Raw genomic sequence first — 23,569 nt, 5'->3', positions numbered from 1 at the left:
CTACATAATCATCTAGGATTCCCAGTGTGGTGTAGTGGGTAGAGTGATATACTAGAACTCTGGAGAACTGGACTCAAATCCCCACTCGGCCATGGGACTGGGGGGAGTGGAACTGGTAAAACCACACCTTAAATTTCTCACTTACCTTGAAAAGCCCTATTAGGGTCATTATAAGTTGGTTCCAATTTGACAGCACACAGACACGCGCACGCACACGCGCGCGCACACACACACACACACCAGTTGCCCCTAGTTGCTGCTTGTATCCCTTGTCACACACCAACTGACTCAAGTGGCATGCAATGAGGGATGAAGCAGTGTCTTATTAACAAGTGGATGTTTTGTTGTTGTTTAGTCGTTAAGCCGTATCCGACTCTTTGTGACCCCATGGACCAGAGCACACCAGGCCCTCCTGTCTTCCACTGCCTCCCGGAGGTGGATGCTGGCATTAACTAATTAACAGCGTTCTAGCTCACTGGAAGGACAGCTCCTGAAGCTGAGGCCATCTCATGAGAAGAGAAGACTCCCTGGAAAAGCCCCTGATGTTAGGAAAGTGTGAAGGCAAGAGGAGAAGGGGATGACAGAGGATGAGATGGTTGGACAGTGTCATCGAAGCGACCAACATGAATTTGACCCAACTCTGGGAGGCAGTGGAAGACAGGAGGGCCTGGCGTGCTCTGGTCCATGGGGTCACGAATAGTCGGACATGACTTAATGACTAAACAACAAAAAGTCAAGAAGCACACAGTTTCTGCCAGAACTTACACAAGTTCCCATATGCCAACACAAATCAGCAATAGGATTTTGGCTGCTATGACTTTTCATAAGCAATGGTTTTATCCAGGAAACGGTGCAGGGGACAAAACTTTCACCTTTTTCTCTCTCCCCCATTGTGACTCAAGGCCCACCAGGTGTTCCCGGAATTAGCAAAGATGGTCGGCCCGGTGCTGCTGGCGAACCTGGATTGCCAGGAGATCCCGGAAGACCAGGTGCCACTGGGGTTCAAGGAACACCAGGAATCTGTGATACCTCGGCCTGCATGGGAGCCGTTGCAGGAGGAATATCCAAGAAGTCCTAAAACTGCATTTAAAGAAGATGATTAAAGCAACTGAATATTTAAGTGAATGGTTTAACATAAGAGAGAAATATCCTCCCATTTTAAAAAAAAACTGGAGAGGCAGTTCTCCTGTTCAGAAGGGTAAGATGGACTATATTTTAATTTGATGAAACTGGAACTATTTGAGGGACACTTGCACAAAATTATGTGTCCCCTACATTCTCTTCAAGTATTCACTACAATCTTCCTTATTTCTTGCCTTGCCCCACTGACAAGGTACCCCCTTCTTTCTAAAGTATGCGGTGCTTTTGATTTAATATAATCCCAAATACGTCACAATCCCCAACGGAGCTAAATATATACCAGTTTTTGTGATGACTTGTTCCTGAATTAGTTGAATTAATAACAAGGAATTCTGTTTTAGTTCTGGGCTCTTATCTAGCCCTAGGTTCAATATAACTGTTGTGGCTGGGCACACTGGTCAGATAACCCTGGACATGTTATAAAGTTACCTATGGACTATGCACACACAACCCCATCAGATGGCCAAGGACAGGAATTGCATGTGCAACTCCTGTTTGTGTACATATCTCTTCCTACAGCTTGGAATCTGAGCCTACATGCCCTTAGTTAAATTGGGGCAAAAAATATAGAAATAGTGAACTAAGTAAAACAGACAGAGTTCATTCAAACAGAATTCTTTGATTATTCTGAATGTTTATAAAATGTATACAATCCAAAGACCCCCTTTCGGTGCACACATTAGGAATATTTTATAGTTTCGGAAGCTACGTCTAAAGTTCTCTTAAGTTTTGTCTGGGTTGTCTCAGCTGCAAAAAATGTCTTTGGTAAAAGAGGGCTGGACACAGTGTTGGGCACACATCTATATATCTCTAGGCCTCTATGGCGCCTAGAAATGAATGTTTTCCAAACGGACTCTTCAAGAGGACAGATATGTATATATATCTATTTTGCAAAAGATTTTTCCATATTAACCTAAAGGATATTCAGTAAATTACATTTTATACCCTCTACGTGTGATTTGTGAAAGAGCCATGTGTTACAGGAGATGATCACTACTACAAATTAACAAAAGCATTATTGTACAAAATCCTTTCTGTAACATTTTCCCTGTCTGTAGGATGGTTTTGCTCATTCTTTATATTCCCACCTTGCTTAATGGAAATAAAGGTGCTACACAAGTGCGATTGTCCGTGATTTAAACAGTATTTATTTTGGGATGAGTTCTATAGATGAAATACTATTAGCACCATCTCTGTTGATGGATAAGTAACACCACTTTTAATTCAATAAATACATTACTTCTCAAATACTTTAGATTTCTTAACAAGTGTCATTACTACCAGTTTTCTTTGGGGGAGGAAAGAAAAATGCAGTTAAAAATTGTGTTTACAAAATACCACACTGGCACTGAAAAGATATAATCAGCTGGCATTTTCCTCCTAGGAAAGCACCACTGAAATAAATGGGATTTGCACCAGAGTACATAGCTACTTCTCCCATGCGTTTCAATGGATCTTCTTGTAGGAGGTACTCCATTGACTGTGTCCTGTACTATAATTTCTTGGAGAAAGTGCAAAACTTACTTTAAATAGTACTGTATTTATAATACATTGCCAACAGCTTTTTCTATATATTTTAGTTTCACAGGGACGAACTTTGGAAATCAAAGGCAAATCTGACTTACTATATACAAGCCAGCATCTCTTATATAATTTATAAACTATTTAAAATGTCTTCTAATAGCAAATTGGTTGCCATGACATACTACAGTAATAATTCATATTAATGCATATGTGTTCCGAACTGAAAAAGCAAGCTGCTGTTCTATGACATATCTGAATTATTTTATATTTCAAAACAAAACAAGAAATAGAAAACTTGGGGTGGCAGATGGGGAGGTAGCATTTAGTAGCTTGTGACTGTTTTTTTCTCCCCTTTCTTCTGGTACAATGCTTTTCTTAGAAATAAATGTTCTTGATGTTTTTTCCCTTTGTTTTCAATAAAGTGTGTCATTTCTTCACTGTTTATGTATTTTTAAAACAATACTAAGTCACAAGAAGTCCAGTAGGCGAATTTGGGGGGGGGGAATTATAAACACCCTGTGTTCATACTTTCCATCTATTAAACAGAAGTATATAATTACTTTATTTCCATCGATGTACCATTCTGTGTAATCTCCTGTGGTGGGCATGTTCCTAGCGGATCTGGTCTTGTTAATTTTAGTCTTCGGCCTGTTTTGCCACAGAACACGGTTTCAAATTCCTAAAAATCAAGCAGAGTCCTTATATTATTGGCTCAAGGTGGAGTTCACACATGAAGATAACTCTGTAAACAAACTTATTTGTAAAGCAAACAAAATATGCAACCTCAAAGCATGTGGCTTATCCTATTAATCTTTTTGCATTAAGAAAAAAATCAAATCAAAACATGCAGAACTTCATTGCAGCGTACAGCGCAATTGTTTCAAATTGTGATAATTCCATTAATGGAGTGAATGGCACTTTCTCTATCCAGAAGTGAGTGGTGTGACAGTGCCATTGAAATCTTATATATCCTTATTTGTATCAGAGCATTGTACAATTTAAATTATCAACCTATATAGAATACAGTAAAAGTAAAATTAAAAACAAATTAAAATGTTAAGATGATTAGGCTCTTTTTGACCAGAAGCAGGTTACTTCAAAAATTTGTCTAAGAAGAACTTGTATAACTTCTTTTGTAGATGTGGTGGGACATAAATGACATGGATTGGTTGACTTTCTTCACAGAGACAGAAAATTTATTTAGTATCCAAGTAGTCCCATTTTACTTGATTATTTTTGATCTTTCTGCTTTGCTTTGAAGTCTATTAAGTGATGTATTCTCAAAGGCTCTCTATTAAGTGACTTCTTGGTGGGAGACACTCCGAAGCATTCATCCATTTGGTGAGGTGTGCTGTTTTTGTACATTGCACTTACATATTAAAGGATCAATCAATCAATCAATCAGACCTTTATTGGCATAGACAAGACAACATATAAAAGAAAAATTAAAAGAGGAGTGCAGTTTGCTGGTCTTTGTTGCACAGGATTGTAACATAGTATAAAAAGGATGCTACGTTCGCAGATACATCCTGTAGAGAGTCACTCAACATAAAGTAAACTTTATCAGCTTCGGAGAGGCCTGATTTGTTTTTTAAAATTGGTTCTAAAAGCTGTATACGAGGGGCAGTATACTTGGGACACCCTAGTAGGATATGGGAAATTGAATCGATACAATTTTGTTTGCATGAACAAAGCCTATCAGCGTAGGGGGTCCTTAAAAATCTGCCAGTCAGGACTGCAGATGGCATCACATTAAACCGGGCCAATGAAAACGCCCTCCGGTGCTGGGGGTTACTTAGTGCAGAAAGATATGAAGCTATATGTCCAAATTTGCAAGGAAGAGACAATTTCGTTGGTGAACAAGTCTTGTTGGCCGCATTATAGAGATTTTGTTGCTCAATATCCAGGACTCTTCGTTTGATTATTTGAAACGTTTCAGAGGCAGACAGCATATAAAAAGAGTCCAAGCATAGACCCAAAGCACTAATTTTTTTCTCGATGATGGCAAGCCAGTTGGAGGGGGACAAATCTTGAAGTAATTGAAAAATGAGACTATTTGGATCAGGGTCGTTATGAAGTCTCAGCCAGTATTTGAAGGTAATCAACCAGGCTCTAGATTCGATTGAAGTCTGTCCAGTTTCCAGGCAAAGAGCAGCGTAAGGAACACAATTAGGCAGTCCTAATATTTTGCGAAGAAATTTTGACTGGATACACTCAATCGAATGGTCGAATGAGCTAATCCATATAGGGCAACCATATAAAATTTGGGCCTGAACTTTAGCGTTAAAGACCTTTATGGCTGCCGGGATGAATTGGTTGCCGGTATTGTAGAAAAACCGGGAGACTGCGAAGGCGCTGGAAGTGGCTAGATTTGAAACAGAATTACGGTGTTGTGTCCAAAATAGGTTATATTGAAAGTTGATACCAAGGTATTTGTAATGCTTGACCTGTTCAATTATGTTTCCATTGATTACCCATTTTGAGGGTCGCCAGGATTTGGAGAAAACAAGAATTTTTGATTTTTCGCAGTTTAGTAGTAGCTTGTTTTGGTTGAGATATTCGAGGCACCTGGTAAGTAGGCGTTTCAAACCCACACGGGTGCGGGAAATTAGAACGGCATCATCCGCGTAAAGGAGCAGAGGGACTTGTAGGGAGCCGATTTTAGGAGAGTGAGCATCTATTTCAGCCAAGAAAGGAGCCATATCATTGAGAAACAGGTTAAATAAAGCGGGCGCTAGGATGCAGCCCTGTTTGACGCCTTTATTAACCGGGATCTTTAATGTTAGTATTCCAGTGGGGGAGCACTTGACTTGGCATGTTGTAGAAGTATGCAGCCTTTTGATGAGGAAGAGCAGCCTTGGATCAATGTTCAGTTTGTTTAGTTTAGTCCAGAGAAGATCTCTGTCAGTAGAATCAAAAGCTCCCTTCAGATCCAGGAAAGCAGTGTAGAGTTTGCAATTGGGCTTCTGTGAGTATTTGTTGGCCAGATGATAGAGAACCAGACAGTGGTCTGTAGTTGACTTCCCTTTAGTGAACCCAATTTGTTCAGGCCCGAGGATTTTGGACTGTGCCATCCAGGAGGCAAGTTTGGCCATTAGATGCTTTGCATAGAGTTTCCCGATGATGGACAAAAGACTAATTGGTCTATAGTTGGAGGGAAGTGAACGGTCTCCCTTCTTGAAGATGGGAGTTATAATGGCATTCGTCCATGCTTCTGGCATTAAGCCAGTTTGGTCAGCCATTGAAAAGGTGGAAGCAAGAAGGGGGGCCCAAAAGTCCGAGTCATGCTTTAGCATTTCAGCTGAGATGACATCGGGGCCAGGGGCTTTTCCATTTTTGAGTTGAGAAATTAACTCACGGACTTCGTCGGGTGTGGTCAAGGGCCAGTTGGGTAAGGCGCTCAATGGGGGATCTAAAAAGTTTGGAACATCAGTTTGACTTTCTTCGAACAGAGCTGAGAAGTGTCGAAACCACTCCAGTGATGAAACTGTGGAAGCCTCTGGATCAGCTTTGTGAGAGGACCCAGATATTATAGACCAGAAGAGTTTAGGTTTATTATGGATTGTGGCTTGATATAGCTGTTCCCACTGGGAAAATGAAAGGTCTTCTTTCTTTTTCTGGGTAAGTTGTTGGAGTTGTTTTTTGAGGTCAAAGTATCTTAGAAGTAGAGATCTGTCATTAGAGTCCCGGAATTGGCGGTAAGTATCACGGATGAGACGTTTCAATTCACAGCACCCCTTGTCTGCCCAGGGAAAACTATAAGGCGTTCTTAAGTTCCTTTGAGATCTTGGGCTCTGGATCAAGGAGTCAACTATGTGGGAAAGTATAGCGAATCACAGAATTGTACTCCTTTTTTCTTCTGTATACCACTTACCAGTATATTCCTGCCAGTATTAGTTATAGTTCTGTGTTATGTTAGCCCTAATACTACTCATAATGAACTTCTGTGGCATTTACTCTAGGACCTTAGTCAGTTTACATAATTGCTGGAGCGGGGAGAAATCTGAGCTAGAGAATGGAAAACATGTGCAATTTATTAATGCTATTAGCCTGTGACTTGCTGCTTATTTTTAAACATTTTTCATTTTGCTGCTTTTTTTTAAACATTTTTCATTTTGCTGATTGCAAAATTTGAATTTTTTAGGTTGTATCTTTTGTTTTTATCCTGTAAACATTTGAAGAAGCAACAAATAAAAAAAATAAACAACTGATTACAATAATGAAACCCACACAGGCCAACAAAAAGACACAAAACAGTTAAAACTTCTGAGCTCTCTGGATCTCTGCATCAGGGAAGGGGTTCCAAAAGAAGATGAATATAATACATATCCACATTTATTTTTCTATACATGACTTTTTTTTTAAAAAAAAGTCTGTGTTGCTGCAGTTAAAATGCATACATTATTTGGTTACAGAGTGCACAGATTCCTGCTCTGTTACATTATCACAGAAGCTCAGCAACACAAAGCAATCCAATGTTTTTAGCCTGGGTTAAGACACGGCATGTGGAATGACAAGTAGCGTGCCATGCATTGATGGTTGCTGTTAATCTAGGCCCGGATCTGTGCCTCTGTTCAGCTGTTCTGAAAAAACTGCTAATGAAAGCTTAAAGGATGGGGGTTCCTGAATATATGAATTGAATTAAAAGTTTTTTAATGTAAGCACTCAGCAAAAGACTGGATATTCCTCATGTATTTAATTAGCTGTATCATTAGTAGAACCCCTTTCTCCCAGTGAGGGGAGTAGCTGTTGTTGCTTTCAAAAAAAAACCTGAACTGTAAAAGTACCTAATTTATGACCCTGCCGCTAGCTATCTGCAAATTGGCAGGTTTACTCCCATCCTAATGGTCTATCATTTCTCCAAATTTCATATACCTCAGTGGAAAGAAAAAAAAAAAAAAAAAAAAAAAAGTTATAGCCATTTTGTTTTTTCTGCATATTTGCATTTTCTTTTAAAATTTATAAACCAGATTGGGTCCAGGACACAAATCAAATTAAATGGTACACACTTTAAAAAAAAAAAAATCAAAATCAGGATAATCTACATTGCACACACACCCAAGGTGTCTTATTTCATCCTCTAATTTTATTATGTGTGTCTATGTGGAACCAACCTTCTTTAGGGAATCCCCATGCCGTTCCTGAATATATTTTAAAAATGCTGTAGTCCATTGTAAAGTTGTTGCCTTATCAGTATCTGAAGTGCAGAATGGAACAAGGAGATTCAGTTCATCGCAACAAATCCTGATTCTGCGCCTAGAATTACACACAGCATGGTCAGTTCTAGAACCTGAAACTGGCAATCTTTCAAGAATATCGTTTAACTGGTAGAAACCACTGGCTGAAATCCTGTTGCCCTGCTATACTAAAGATGTCACTTTTGAAGATAAGCTGCTTTAAGTTAAAAAAAAAAAACCTCTATAGACATTATTCTGGACACCATACTTTAAGACTGATGCCAAAAAGCTGGAACAAATTCAAAGGAGGGCAACAAGGATGACTAGGGAACTCGAAACCAAGCCCATTGAAAAAGCTGGGAGCATATAGCCTTGAAGAAGACTGAGGAGAGATATGATAGCACTTTTTAAATACTTGAAAGATAGTGATACAAAGGAGGGGAAGGGTGTGATCATCTCACAAGTTACAGGAAGCCAGATTTAGATTGAATATCAGGCAAACTTTCTAATTGTCAGAGCAGTACAACAATGGAACTGATTACCTCGGGAGACGGCGAGCACTCCAACACTGGAGGCATTCAAAGGAAAATTGGACAGATCTGGCAGATCTGCTTTGCTTTGGATTCCTGCACTGAGCAAGGGAGTTGGACTGGATGACCTTAGAGGCACCTTCCAATGCAATTATTCTATGATTCTATGATTATCTGTTGTATGCTGAGTTGACCAACTCAGAATGCAACTGATAATGTCTATGAAGATTTCTTAACTTGAAGCAATTCGCTTCCAAAAGTTATGCCTCTGCACAGCAGCACAACAGAATTTCAGCCGTTATTTAATCATTCTTTTTCTGAAAGCACCAGTTATATTTTAGTAATTCTCACCAGGGTTACAAAAGGATAATAATTCCTCTCTATGAAGCAGGATTGCTGTAATGCAGAATGCAAGCTTTGTCTCCCTTTCAAAACTCTCCTCTAAACCCACCTTTTCTATGGGTTCTTTAGCTGTGCCCCTCCCTCTTAATACCTAGCCAAAAGGAAGCTGAGGTACATATAATGTATTCTGTCATATTCATTCTTTGTTACCCTAGTTCTCCTCTCTTTGGATCAAACTAACCAATAGAGACAGTACATTGTTAGCTTGGAACAGCATACACTTTCTGATTTCCTGTCTCGGAAAACTATTTAGTTTGGTGATTCATCACTGGGAGGCAAACACAGGCTTGGTTCAAAAATCTCATTACTCAGACTTGAAACTGGGTGATGTTCTCTATACTGTAACATCTGCTCTAATTCTTTTAATTCTTCTAATTATCATCCTTTTGTTTATGTTACTCTTCAAAGCATCACCTAATTTCTAGCACCTTGACATCCCTTTAAACTTCCCAAACTGTTCTGCTTCACAATATTTACCACTCACCTGTTGGCCATGAAGTTTGGCTGGGTGATAGTCTTAATACTGCCTTGGAGTGAGCCAGGAAGGTTCTCTATATGTCTCTTGTGACTGGGGTATATTGATTTTAGGGGCAGGCAATTGCTGGGAGACCTGCACACCTCACAAGGGTTCTAGAGGAGAACTTTGAGGGTCCATCCAGCTTGGGGCCTGTCATACTGTCACATACCTGATATGCAGAAGGAATCTCTAATACTGGTCCCATGCTGTGATGGGCCCAAGGTTCTTGCCACCTTCAACAGGTGAGAGGCAGTGGACTGTGGTTGGGCCCCTGCTGGACGCCAGCCCTCTTTTCCAGAAGAGCTGCTCGGCCCCCTCTGTGTCTGCAGGACCAGGTCCTGCTGCTCCAGGCTGCCTCATCCCCTCTCAACATGAGCCACATGACTTGGTGGGGGGGAGAGAAGGGGCTTTAGAAATGCTTTATTTTATATATGTTTTAAATGTTTTTTAAATTGTTTTTAATTGCCATCAATTAAGAAGAGACCCACAGCGGATCTAATGGAACAGGAAGGGGGGAGGGCGTTGGAGGGGGCAGCCATTGAGGTGGTGCTGGGTCGGGGAAGGAATGGCGGTGGGGGTAGAACATGCCCGCGTAGGAGAAGAGAAGTTAGATATCTTACATCTATCCTCTCTTCTAGTCCTACTTCCAACCAGATGGTATCAGGTGACCATATCAGCAAACCCTCGAGCCACACGGTGCTGTTGATGAACGCCAGGTCAGTACAAAATAAAACTGCCCTCATCCATGATGTAATTCTGGATGAGGGGGCTGACCTGGCGTGCATTACTGAGACCTGGGTGGGAGAGGAGGGTGGTGTTTCCCTCTCCCAGCTGTGTCCACCTGGGTACTCGGTCCAGCACCAAGGTCGCTCGGAGGGTCGGGGAGGGGGAGTTGCTATAGTCTATAGGAGTTCTATCTCCTTGACCAGGCTTCCTATCCCTTTGAGAGGAGGTCTTGAGGGCCTGTATTGTGTGTTGGGCTCGCGAGACAGGTTAGGGATTCTGTTGGTGTACCGCCCACCCTGCTGCGTACCAACAGTCTCCCTGCCTGAGCTGACGGAGGTAGTCTCGGACCTGGTGTTGAGGACTCCCAGGCTGTTGGTGCTGGGGGACCTCAACATTCACGCCGAGGCTCCCTTGACTGGGGCAGCTCAGGACTTCATGGCCACCATGACAACCATGGGGCTGTCTCAATGTGTCATCAGCCCAACGCATGAGAAGGGCCATACCTTGGACCTGGTTTTCTCAACGGGACTGGAAGATGGTGGTTTGGATGTGGAGGGGTTGGTTGTGACCCCATTGTCATGGTCAGACCACTTCCTGGTCAAGTTTAGTCTATTAGCTTCTTCTTCCCTCTGCAAGGGTGGGGGATCTATTAAGATGATCCGCCCTCGGAGACTAATGGATCCAGATGGATTCCTGAATGCTCTGGGGGATTATCCGTCTGATATGGTCGGCGCTCCTGTCGAAGCTCAGGTCACCCTATGGAATAAGGAGATGACCCGGGCCGTTGACACGATTGCGCCTAAGCGCCCTCTCCCTGCTCGCCGAGCCCAGACAGCCCCTTGGTATACTTCTGAACTGCGGGCGATGAAGCGAGAGGGGAGACGGCTGGAGCGCAGGTGGAGGAAATCCCGCTGGGAGTCCGACCGAACACGACTTAGAGCCCATTATCGGGCCTATTTCGTGGCAATACGGCTGGCGAAACGGCAATATTTCTCCAGCCGTATTGCTTCCTCAGAATGTCGCCCAGCCGAGCTGTTTCGGGTGGTCCAGGATCTTCTTCAACCGGGAAATCCGGTGGAGGTCCTGGACTGCTCATCAGCTCGCTGTGATGAGTTTGCCATCCATTTTGAGGAAAAAATCGCTCAGATTCGCAGTGGGTTGGACTCCACAGTTACTGCAGAATCAGAGGATGTGTCCAGCGCACCGTGCTTTGGTCAGGTATTAATGGATGAGTTTCAATTGTTGAGACCTGAGGATGTGGACAGGGTGCTTGGATCTGTCCGTTCTACCACAACTCCGCTCGACCCTTGCCCATCCTGGCTAATTAGAAGATCATCCAGGGGGGTTCGCACCTGGGTCCAGGAGGCCGTGAACGCCTCTTTGAGAGAGGGAGTGGTCCCTACCACCTTGAAAGAGGCAGTAATTCGACCACTCCTTAAAAAGCCAAACCTGGACCCAAGGCTGGTGGCTAACTACCGACCAGTAGCGAACCTCCCTTATTTGGGCAAAGTGTTGGAGCGGGTTGTGGCTGGGCAACTCCAGGCGCTGCTGGATGAAACGGATTTTCTGGATCCATTTCAATCGGGTTTCAGGCCGGGTTTTGGTACAGAGACTGCCTTGGTCGCCCTGTATGATGACCTTTGCCGGGAGAGAGACAGGGGGAGTGTGACCCTGTTGATACTCCTGGACCTCTCAGCGGCTTTCGACACCATCGACCATGGTGTCCTTCTGGATAGGCTGGCTGGGTTGGGAGTTGGGGGCACTGTTTTACGGTGGTTCCGCTCCTTCCTGGCTGACCGTGTCCAGAGGGTGGTGCTGGGGGACAGTTGCTCTGCCCCATGGCATTCATGTCATGGGGTTCCTCAGGGCTCGATACTGTCCCCCATGCTGTTTAACATCTACATGAAACCGCTGGGAGAGGTCATCAGGAGGTTTGGGCTGAGGAGTCAGCAATATGCTGATGACACTCAGCTCTACCTCTCGTTTTCCACCAATCCAGGTGAGGCGGTTTCTGTGCTGAACTCGTGTCTGGACCTGATAATGGACTGGATGAGGGTCAATAAATTGAAACTCAATCCAGACAAGACGGAAGTGCTGTTAGTGGGTGCTTCGCCAGACAGGCTGGAGGGCCATCTCCCTGCCCTGAATGGGGTTACACTCCCCCTAAGGGACAGGGTCCGCAGCTTGGGGGTGCTCCTGGACCCCAGTCTAACACTGGAAGCCCAGGTGGACTCGGTGGCCAGGGGCGGCTTCCTCCAGCTGCGGAAACTATACCAGCTACGGCCCTACCTGGACGAGCGGAGTCTCATGACAGTTACACATGCACTGGTAACATCCCGTATAGATTACTGCAATGCGCTTTACGTGGGGCTGCCTTTGAAGACGGTCCGGCGACTGCAACTGGTTCAGAATCGAGCGGCGCGGCTGGTGAGTGGTGTGGCCGCCAGGGACCATATCAAGCCGATTCTGTACAAGTTACATTGGCTACCAGTTGCTGCCCGGGCCCAATTCAAAGTGCTTGTTTTGACATATAAAGCCCTAAACGGCTTGGGCCCTGGATACCTGAAGGACCGCCTCCTTCCATATGAGCCTACCCGGCAGTTAAGATCTAGCCAGGGGGCCCTTTTGAAAGAGCCATCCCTCAAGGAGGTAAGAGGGATGGCTTGTAGACAAAGGGCCTTCTCGGCAGCTGCCCCCAGACTATGGAATGCCCTCCCGACTGAGATTCGTCTGGCGCCAACACTGATGACATTTCGGCGCCAGGTCAAAACCTTCCTGTTCCAGAAGGCTTTTAACTGAAATAATATTAACTGTGGGTCTGATGGCAATTTTATATATATTTTAATTGTATTTTAATTGTACATGTTTTTTATTGTATTTTAAATGCTGTAAGCCGCCCAGAGACCTTTGGGTAGTGTGGGCGGCATATAAATTAAATAAATAAATAAATAAATAAATAAATAAATAAACAGCATCTTTGAAACACATGAGTTGGGCACTTTATTGGCTACCGCTTAGGCTGCCAAATAACTAGGTTCTTGACTATGCCAGTGAGCTATTAGCAGTAAATGTTGCAGCCATTTACAACTCATTCTCACCTCCCAAACAGAGATGGCTACTGCCTTGTTTGCCCTCTGATTTGCTCCATTTGCACTGATGGTACTGTTTCAAATTAGTACAAGATGGAGTCAATCCATGTCCTCTAGTTGTACAGGCTATATCCATATGCACAGAAGATAGTCCTAGTCCTCACCTCAAGAGCAAATGCCATGAACAAGCAGATAAATGGGATTTATCTGTGGAAAAGCTTTGCAGAAAACTGTATTATGAAAAGCAAACTGGCACTACACCAATATATTAACTTTTCTCAGTGTTCAAGGCCATCGATTACCTTCTGTCTCTTTCCATCCGGTTATGCCTCTCCCGACGCTGAGAGACACCACCTTGGTTTCCACTTGATCCGCTCTGGGTGGGCTGGGATGCATGCCAAACACCCTGTTCTGGGCCAGCACTTTGGTTATCACACATATTTTGAATGTCCCCAAGAGGTTTGCGTTGTACATTGGTTTCCAAAGGATGCAAGCGATTGCGGCTTCTTTTGTTTATGGTTTGCTTACATAGATGCTCTTCTTTGCAAAATAACAAGGGGAAAAAGTACTTTGCAGTTAGGGATGCAGGCAGATATGAAATGGTTGCATTATAATTTCACCCTATAGCATGTTCAACTATGGCTTTTTCTTAAAGTTGTACAACACATACAGAATAGTTGATAAATTAGTCTTATTCTTTCTAACTGACACATCAATTAAAGATAAGCAAGAGTTTGATAAATATTCATCATAACAAGAGCTCAATATAAATGCTTTTCAAATTTCCCTCTGATGCTGAAAGAAGTATGAGATTCGTTGCATCTTGGTGAACAAAAACTGTCTCCTACATTTGGAAGGAAATTCTACCTCCAGTCTTGCCGTTTATATTCCCTATCGCAACATCACCTTAGAACCAAAATAATTTTAAACCAAGAGGCATCAATTCCTCAGCCTTTCCTAGTTAGACATCCTTCAGTCTCAAAATACTATGGTGATGTGCTCTGTATGTTACCATAGTCTCTCGAGACTTCCACTAACTAGAATTTACGTACCTCTAGTGGTCAACTTTTTCCTTACTCATTAAGAAGCTAAGGTTTTAGATAAGTAAAAAATACACTTGTTAAACTCTGTGGATCTAGCGACAGCAGAAGTAATCTCATTGAGATTTACTCCCAGGTAACTCATCACAGCATTACAGTCTGAGTCTCAGACACTAACAATATATTTATGTTTTACAGATACCGGCAGAACAGAAAGTGCTATGAAAAGGCCCATCAGCTGCCCGCAGGCAAAGCACTTTTTTAAAAAAATCAAAATTACAAAACCCCATCCAACCTCATAACTATTCCATGTAAAAATTAATTGTTCCATCAATTTACAGACATTGTTCTGAGACAGAGAAAGATAATAAGATGCTGGAACATCCTTGGAGTTCTTTGTAGTTTTAAAAGTACATATAGTACCTTAAGTGGTTCAGAGACAGCATGTCTACAATGTAACACTGTCATATTAAAACCCAAGCATACCCTCTACAAAAAGCTATTCTTTAGAAATCTGAATTAATTATTTGAAAGTGATGGATGCTAACTAGAATATGAGCCAACATTTTGCCATTTACCTCCCAATTTAATCCAAACATGTTCAGGCACTGACTTATTCCTGGGACCAACTGTCTGTTTCGTTGCTTCAATTTCCTGCTGGTAACAGATAGAAAAAGCTCGAGGCAATCCAAGATCTTGATGTTTGGCTGCTTCCAAAACAGAAGCCCCAGAACTCTAAGTAGAGAGAAGAAGAAATCAGTATTCCGCAAAGCCCAAATGTGTCCATGGCATCAAATCTGCTCTCTCTTTAAAGTCAACGGGAATCACTGGAAAACCTCCTTTCAAAAAAAATATAAAAGAAAAAAAGAAAACAAAAGTGTTTTTGGCACCTTAATGACTAACAAAAATCGCTATGCTTTAATATAAGGCAATGGGAAAGATGATGAGTGACAGGCAATGATTTGCCTATGCAAATTAAGGAAGATCATGATATTAATATCTCAGATGCTCCCTCCAGATGATTCTATAAGATTGCAAACTCCATTTGGAACTTGCTTTAAACATACAGTAACTTTGAACAGAACATCTCACCAAGATGATATCTGAGACCATCTATTTTCATATGTTTATATGAAGAAGTGTTTCATATTGTATGGCCTGATTTTCCTACCATTCAACTTTGCTGGATGATCATAAGTTCCAGTACTGTAAAATGGGGAGGGAGAGTCTCTCCCTCCCTCTTTCCAAGCTATGCACCATTTCTCAAATGTCATCTCTTAATTGCCTTTTTGACAGACTCTCACGTCCTGCTGCACCCTCATCACTTACTTCTACCCAAATCCATCTGGTTGAGCAGAAACCTTTTCATTCCCTGTGATTGTCCACCCAAAACCATTTGACTTGCCCCTTGCTTATGCCAGTATTCCCTCAGGGCCAAGAAGTACACGTAAGCTCTTGCGTTTTCATAAGTGTTTCGCTCCTTTGTTTTAGAAGAAAGTAGAAGTTCAAGTTCTCTCTTTGATCCATACCTTAATATGTGAAGTGTGGAGATGAACATGTAAAAGAAGCTGCCAGCAATTTAGAAAACTCGACCCCCTTTACAACTGTAGAATCCTAGTGGAGTAACTAAAGTAAAAGCTTGTGTGTACAGTAGTGTTGTCTCCATTAGTTCTCAGTTGTTCTTTTCTCAAGCCCTGATCACATGAGGGAAATGTTCTCTAGTTCTTCAAATACATTCTATCCCTCTGTTGTACTGTTTCATGATATATATGCCGGGGTGAATGTCCCAGGAACTTTTAGTGGTACCAATTTATTTCCACCTACTGTACTTGAATCTTTAGGGCCAGCTACACCATGATACTGGTTTATTTCTTCTCTTGCTTCAAGGGGCAATTTTGTCTCTTGATATCTATCTATCTATCTATCTATCTATCTATCTATCTATCTATCTATCTATCTATCTATCTATCTATCTATCTATCTATCTATCTATCTATCTATCTATCTATCTATCTATCTATCTATCTATATTCTCATGAGAAGAGAAGACTCCTTGGAAAAGACCTTGATGTTAGGAAAGTGTGACGGCAAGAGGAGAAGGGGACGACAGAGGACGAGATGGTTGGACAGTGTCATTGAAGCTACCAGAATGAATTTGACACAACTTCGGGAGGCAGTGGAAGATAGGAGCGCCTGGCGTGCTCTGGTCCATGGGGTCACGAAGAGTCGGACACGACTAAACGACGAAGATCTATCTATATATATTAAAATATATTTATCAATACATTAATATATCAGGAAGAGGTTTCTGTTTCAGAAAGTGTCCTCTGTTGTGCTGGCAGTGGCTGTAAAATTGCATTGCACACAACGAACACTGGACTGCCATCTATGGTACATACTTAGCAGTAAGGGCGGCAGCTGCTGCCTATCTACAGGCTATGAAAAAAGAAAGAAAGACATCTACGTAGCAATGCCCCCAACATATTTTTATCAACATGTCAATGTACAGGCCAGAAAAAATAATGATAAGAAATATGTGCACTGCAAAAACGGTGGCCATCTTCTTGGCTTCAATTCTGAAAAAAAAAAAAGCAGGACAGGACATGCACGCAGGCAATCCCAGTAAGGAATGCATCAATACAACAGAGGTGCAAAATAACACAGCCCTCATGTCCAGGGGAAATGTTTCCCACTTTTACCTCTGGCCAGGAAAATCTTTCGATCTTGACTGTGTGTCATGTGACCGGGGAAAAACACAATAAACTAATTGGGGAATAACTAGAGAACATTTCCCTTGTGTGACCAGGGCCTCGTTCTGGCATTTTTATTGCAAATTTGAATAGACCATCTCAGTACATGTGTCCACACATGGGAAGAGCATTTGTTGTTGAATGTACAAGGATGCACTGAGTTGTCCCAGTACCTCTTGTACATGTATATATCCAAAATTGCCCCCTGACATCTCACTCCCTACAGAGACTGTCTCTATTTGCCTCCCTTCTCTGCCCTGCTCCTGACTATTTCAGTTTCTTTCCCTTCCTGCCTTGTTTTGCTTATCCATGGGGCATGGAGGGATGGAGACAGCCCAGCAGAAAAGTGCTCATAGGGAACTGTCTTCAAATGACACACCCCTACGAAGTTCACAGATCAGCATTGAACAGTGCAATACCAGGGGCCCCATAACCACATTTGAATCCAGGTCTCCTGAATCGCAGGCCAACACTCTATCAACGATACTACACTGTCCAGCACTCTATCCTCCATTCAATATTATTTATTTATTTATTTTACTTTTATACCATCCACTTGGCTGCCAAAGCCACTCTGGGCGTTTTACCCTCTACTGCTGCTTTGGGTTAAACAAGAGGCTACTGAATCAGGCAATAGGGAGGAGGGATGGAAGGTAACACCAGAGAGAAGGTCACAAAGCCCTCTTTTCCACAATACTAACAACAATCAGAGGAAAATTTAAACCAAGAGAGGGATGCTGAAAGACTGACCGAAAGACTGACTGATCAAGATAAAATTATAAGATTACAGGCTACAGCAAGCCTTTAACAATAAGGATCATGAAAAGCTATGGGTCATTCTAAAAGAAATATGGTGCCACAATACTTGGTTCTCTATTTGCTTCTATAGTGACAGTGTTATTCACACTTGTCCACTGCCATTTCCCAATAGCTGACTGGTCTCATTTTCCAGTATACTCTCTTGTTTCATTTTGGATTGCCTCAACATCTTAGTATTTTTAGAAGTGGTATACTGTTGCCTTCCTCTGTACAGTACTAACAAGAGTTAGCTTGAACATCACTGCCATTGTCTGCAAAAGTTCTTCCTGCAAGTGGCACCTTCCACTACTGCTGCTGTCTGGTATCTGCCCCTGGTAATCACCACTGGGACTACCAATTCTTTCTTATTGATATGACTCTTAGTCCCGAAGAGGGTGACTGCAACTTAGTCTGTTGTCTCCATGTTGATCACTCTAGTATTACTCCCAGGAGTAACACTAGTTTGGGGGGCCCTGCTAAAAGTTCAGATTTGCAACAGGGTCTAACCTCCTGGTGGTATTGTTCTCAGCTTCCACGACACAACCAAGCCTCCTCAGCATATTAAAAGTGTGCATCCAAGATGGAGCAGTTGCACCTATCATTATTTTTTACAATGCATTTTTTCCATTTAAAAATTTCCTCAACTTAAATTTTTAACACTGTCTTGATATTTGAAGTATATTGACTGTACATGTAGCCACCCTATGAACTTTTACAATAGGAAAAAACACAGAAAATGCTTAAAGAAGATGCTAAAAAATAAGTTATTCAGAGATAAGAACACTGAATTGGATGTGAGAACAAATTAAAGGGGCTTTTTTTCCTGTTTTGTTAAAGAGAAAGTCACAGTTCCGTTGATCCTGTCTAAAACTATTTTTCTTCCTATTAATTTTTCTTCAGGCTAGCACCAAATATATTTACAATTCAAAATCCCCTCATTAGGAGCTAACCTGAGTTTTGGAATATATGAGATTTCCTGGAAAAGACTACAATGCTAGGAAAAGTGGAGGTTAATAAGAAAAGTACAGGAAGGCTCAGGCTGAGAAGCCAAATTAGGCCTGGCTCACATCGGGCTGGGGTGGATGAAGCCTAATTTGGGATTTGAGAGACAGCAAAATGCTGTGAGATGCCCTCCTAAAGAGATTACAGTGGTACCTCGACTTGTGTTCGTCCCCACTTGCAAACGATTCAAGTTATGAACGGCTCCGTTCACAAAAAGTCGCTTCGACCTGCAAATGGAACCTCGACTTACGAACTGAAAAAAAGAAAGAAAACCCTTTCCTTCCCTTTTTCGGACCTAAGTTCACCTTAGGTCAAAAGAAGAAAATTTTTAAAAAAATCACCCCCTAGTGGTAGAGTACAGATTAACCGGCTTTGCATTAGTTCCTATGGGAACTAATGCCTCTACCTATGAATAGTGCCTCAATATACGAATGGAAAACAGCAGATACGGATTAAATGGTTTTCAATGCATTCCAATGGGAAAGTTTGACTCGACTTATGAACTTTTCGATGTATGAACTTAATTCCAATACAGATTAAGTTCGTAAATCGAGGTACCACTGTAGAGGTGGTTGTGTAGCTGAAGAGGCTGGAGACAGCAGTGGAAAGCAAGCAGCCACGAGAAGGTTTGGGTGGGCTTCCGGAAGTTTTGGGAGGAACGTTGGGAAAGTAACACTTTCAACGTTTTCTTCCTTTCCTATTCAAGTTCTTTGGGGTGAGGGGGAAGGGAAACTAAAGGTTTTTTGGTTTTTTAAAAATTTAATTGTCTTTTTTTTAATGTTGGGTTGTTTGTGGAAGGAAGTTAATTATTGTTTTTATAAATTGTATGTTTATAGTATATTGTGTTTATTGGATTGAATTCTACAGTTATAAACCACCCCGAGAGCGATATGTATTATAGGGCAGTGTACAGGCCAAATAAATAAATAAATGCAGAATGAGATGGGATTCATCCAATAAAGGAAGTCACGGCCTTTAGTTTGAAAGACCTGAGCAAGATTGGGCTATTTGGATGTTATTAATTCATGGTGACGAAGAGTCGGACACGACTAAACAACAACAACAAAAAATTCATGAGGTTGCCATAACTCAGAAACAAGTTGACAGCCCGTAATAACAACTCGAAATCCAGACTGCCACCTCATTTTTACTGTACTTTCTTCCAAAGACTTGCTATCATAACAGTACGGAAAGAAAATGACTACAGTTTTGAAAAAAATTACCAACCTGTGACTGTGAAGTGTTTGCATTTCCGTTTGCAGGAGAAGCTGCATTTGGGTTAAAGAGTGGGCACGTAAATTGCAATGCAGTCGTAGTTGTAGCAGCGGTCTTGTTTTTCACTAATGTGGTACATTTGTTCTGCTGCTGGTGGAGAGGAACACCCATCATGTCTGGCGTATGGCGTATGAGGGTTACTAGACTACAAAAGAAATCAGTGAAACAACAGGACTTGCAATTTCAAGAGCTATATCTGCTATTACATAATCTTTTATATCAGTAGCTATTCCAATCTAGATTCAGGATTCTAGCATAACACACAGCCATCAAGCTATACATGACAACAGTTTAAACAAACTATTATTCTATAAATCCAAGGAAGCAACTGTCATTGTTTATTTTGTTACTCTTAAAAATAAACAAAGCAAAAAGTTGTAACAATCTCACAGGCACTAAATCAGAGGCGAGAAACAGAAGGCATACATGTTGCATATATTTCCCCCAGACACTTAGCAGATGGGCAAAAGTACAGCTCAATTTATCAGGTGTGCAAAGTATAGTTCAATTCTAAGCATGTTTACACAGGAGCAAGTCCTAGTGCAAAAGATTTTACACCTGCCAAAAATGTGTGGGGAGAAACTGTTTGCATGCTTTTGAATTATGCCCACATAAATTCTACTATTCCATATTTTCATGTACGCAAAACATAAGTTTACAGTTATGTAGTATGTATTCAAACTCAAAAGATATATCAAAGAAAGGAAAGCAAAACATAGCCATCTGTTAATCAAAACGAAAAGTCAAGAGTGTCCTCTTCTGTTCCATGCATTTATATTATTGTGAGAATTGGTCGTTTTTATTTTTATTTTGCAGGCAAAGTCACCGCATCCAGCTCTGATCTAATAAAGTAATTGAAGTTTTGCCACTAATTTCATCCATATGTAAAACATACTTTGCTGGCCTTGAGGCAGATTTTGAAAATCAAGGATAATACAATTTGCAAAACAAATGCTAGTGAGGTGAGGAGGATGTAAAGAAACTTGTTGAGCATAAGGGTGTAAAAAATAGTTAAAATTTACACATTTTCTAGTGTAACCAACTTGAAGTAGGGATGGGCATGTTCCAGAGGTTTGGGTACAGACATGCTTTTACCTAAAACTTGGGGAGTCTTACTTCATATATATTTAGCTGCTAGTGGTCCTGGGAGCCTCTCAAAAGTTAGCAGAATTGCTTTTCATATCCCCAATATGTGGGGACTTTTTGTGCCAAAATGTGTGTGTGTGTGTGTGTGTGTGTGTGAGAGAGAGAGAGAGAGAGAGAGAGAGAGAGAAAGAGAGAGAGAGAGAGAGAGAGAGTGTGTGTGTGAGAGAGAGAGAGAGAGAGAAGCTTTTATTTTTGATGGGATACAGGGTGATGGAGACCCTATGCATTCCAGGGGCTGCCTATAGTCCAATTTAAAGGCTGCAGATATCTTGACATTGTATTAATTATAAGGTAGGACTTGAGACTGATAAGGGTAAGAACTGGAATGCAAGATTAGAATCAACAACAAATGATAAGTTGATCCCTAAACCAATTGAGTCGCCTTTCTATACACATAAAATGGAGGTAAAATGGATTGGATTTTCTCCATTATATGTATGCAAAACAGTTAATATAAGCAATATTAATTAATTTGAATATGAAACAAGGGGTTGCTACTATTTTCTTATTTTTAAAAAAACTTGTGTAATCTTGATAATCATTATTTTTGTTTAATTGACAATTAATAAAAAATTAAACTCTTTAGACAAATGCAACACACTTGTTAATGGACACTCCAGTTTCTTGGCTTTCTTGACATCTTGGAGTTTCAGTCTGGATATTGTTGAACCTATCTTCCAAACGAACACGGACTGCAGATTTGGCTCTAGATTCAGAAACTGGTGCTGAATTTTCCACAAGTGTGTTTTCTTTATTTACCCCACCCATGCTTTCGTTGTGTCTAACTTTTAATAAACTCTGCCCAGAAGTATCTACAGAGCTACCACTGGGCGTTTTTTCAGCTTGACTTGGCAGAAGGCTAGATTCACTAAGCAGCATCATTCTTAGTTCCTGGAAATCAATGTGCCCAAGACATTGATTAGGGGGACCCATGAAACTGCTGTCAGAAGCCAAACTAGACTGGCAGATAATGGGACAGAGGGACTGGTTTCCAGAGCTGTTTGATGAAAAGCCATTTTGGCTGTTACTACAGGATGACAAATACTGTGTTTGGTTTGCACTGTTGTTACTTGAGAAGCCATTTGAATTTAGCCTGTTTTCTGCTTCATTGTCAATTGTTTGTGCTTCCATGTGTGAATAAAGAATATGCTGAAGTTGTGTGTACTCTATTTCTGTCATTTCCACCAGGCTGAGGTCTGTGGTGGTGAAGCTTAAGTTGTGCTCACCAAAGGAAGAATCTGTTGAGCTTTCAGCAACAGAAGCAGCAGCAGCTGGATCTGCAGCCACAGCCTGAGGGTTGGCAGCTTCAGACTCCTTTGTAGCTGTGTCTGACATGATTTTGAGGAATATTAGCAACGCAAAGTGCTTCGACAGCTGAATGTGCAAACAGTAGACAATGCCCACTTGGTGCCAAAAAAATCCAACAGCTACAATGGAGAGCAAGCAATATTAAGGGGTTGGATGTTCTAGACAAATAGGGAATGGGTTTGCATCATCCTTTTAATACAGGCTGCCCTCTACATCAGGGTATTAATTTCCATTCCCAGTGGGAGGGAAAAAAACCCTAACCCATCCAAAGGTGATGAAGGGCTCAAATACTTCTCTGCAAAGAACTGGCAATTCTTTCAAAAGGGGCTTGGAATAAAAAGCTGCCAGATCAAAGACAGATCAAGTGCTCTTTCCTCTTAAAAGGGCAGAGAGAACAAAGGAAGAATTAATCTACTCTTTTAAAAAGAAAGATGCACAGCGCACTGCAAAAAGAGATGACATGGAGTATTATTGTCCAAAAAAAGGAATGCTATCTAGTGCTATGAAAGGATTATACCCCACCCTTTTAAAAGTATAACATGAACTGCTCTATTTAAGGAAGAGGTTGCTTAATAGCCCCAAATCCCTGGGGATCAAACACTCTTCCCCAACATTTCTAGGTGGAAAAGAGAGTTGCACCCCCTTCTGAATCCTGCCCTTCTGCTAGCAAATGGCGCAGATGCTGGAAATCTTCCAGCACCCCTTTTTTCTTCTTCTTCGGGGTGGGGGTGGGCAGGGTGTGCTTTTTGGCTCTATTCCCCGACCCAGCAGCCCGCCCCCCCTTACTCCTCCCCCGGTGCCCAAGGCAGGCCCAAAAACATCAACCCTCGAGCAACCCAGATCTCCTTGGCAACCCACGGGAGGGTAGCCTGGATAAGACAGCCCCGCCCGCTCGCCACGGCCCTCGAGGCTCCGCTAGGGGCGCTAACGCTCCCTCCCCAAAACCCCTCCTCCCAACGGTCAAAACGGCGGCGGGGCGGTCAAAAACCAGGAGGGGGTCCGCTGGAGGAGCTCCGCCCACCCGGCGCGAGGCGGCCGCTCCTGCCCCGCCCTCCCGCTCGCCGGGCAGTTCTCTGAGGCGATCTTCTGTCGTCCTCTTTGTTAATGTCCCTCAGGAAAGTCTTGGGTCTTCCAGTTGCTCACGT

At 42.0% G+C, this 23,569-nt stretch overlaps 2 protein-coding genes across 3 annotated transcripts in view; one reads left to right on the top strand and one right to left on the bottom strand.

The window, feature by feature from the left end:
• The window catches only part of COL9A3 (collagen type IX alpha 3 chain), a 61,595-nt gene extending 58,494 nt beyond the window's left edge, over positions 1–3,101 (top strand). Inside the window, exon 33 of the mRNA XM_020804633.3 lies at positions 903–3,101. Coding sequence (XP_020660292.3) covers positions 903–1,078 — 176 coding nt within the window. The 3' untranslated portion in view covers positions 1,079–3,101. The remainder of the gene's footprint in view (positions 1–902) is intronic.
• On the bottom strand, positions 2,266–23,523 carry TCFL5 (transcription factor like 5). 2 transcript variants are annotated; one of them, XM_020804632.3, is made up of 6 exons: positions 21,718–23,523; positions 19,923–20,115; positions 14,724–14,880; positions 13,408–13,642; positions 7,779–7,920; positions 2,266–3,343 (listed from the first exon to the last, which is right to left on the bottom strand). In XM_020804632.3, exons 1-6 carry the CDS (start codon positions 22,449–22,451, stop codon positions 3,221–3,223), a joined length of 1,584 nt encoding a protein of 527 aa, XP_020660291.3. In that variant the 5' UTR covers positions 22,452–23,523; the 3' UTR covers positions 2,266–3,220. The 2 variants fall into 2 exon arrangements, with proteins under 2 accessions (XP_020660291.3, XP_020660290.3); XM_020804631.3 differs by having other exon boundaries at positions 13,408–13,645; positions 21,718–23,522.
• Positions 23,524–23,569: the final 46 nt, after the last annotated feature.

Source organism: Pogona vitticeps, chromosome 4 (assembly GCF_051106095.1).
Source record: "Pogona vitticeps strain Pit_001003342236 chromosome 4, PviZW2.1, whole genome shotgun sequence".
NCBI classification, from domain to species: domain Eukaryota; kingdom Metazoa; phylum Chordata; class Lepidosauria; order Squamata; family Agamidae; genus Pogona; species Pogona vitticeps.
Note: the sequence above shows the minus strand (reverse complement) of the source record. Positions and strands in the feature narration are given on the sequence as shown.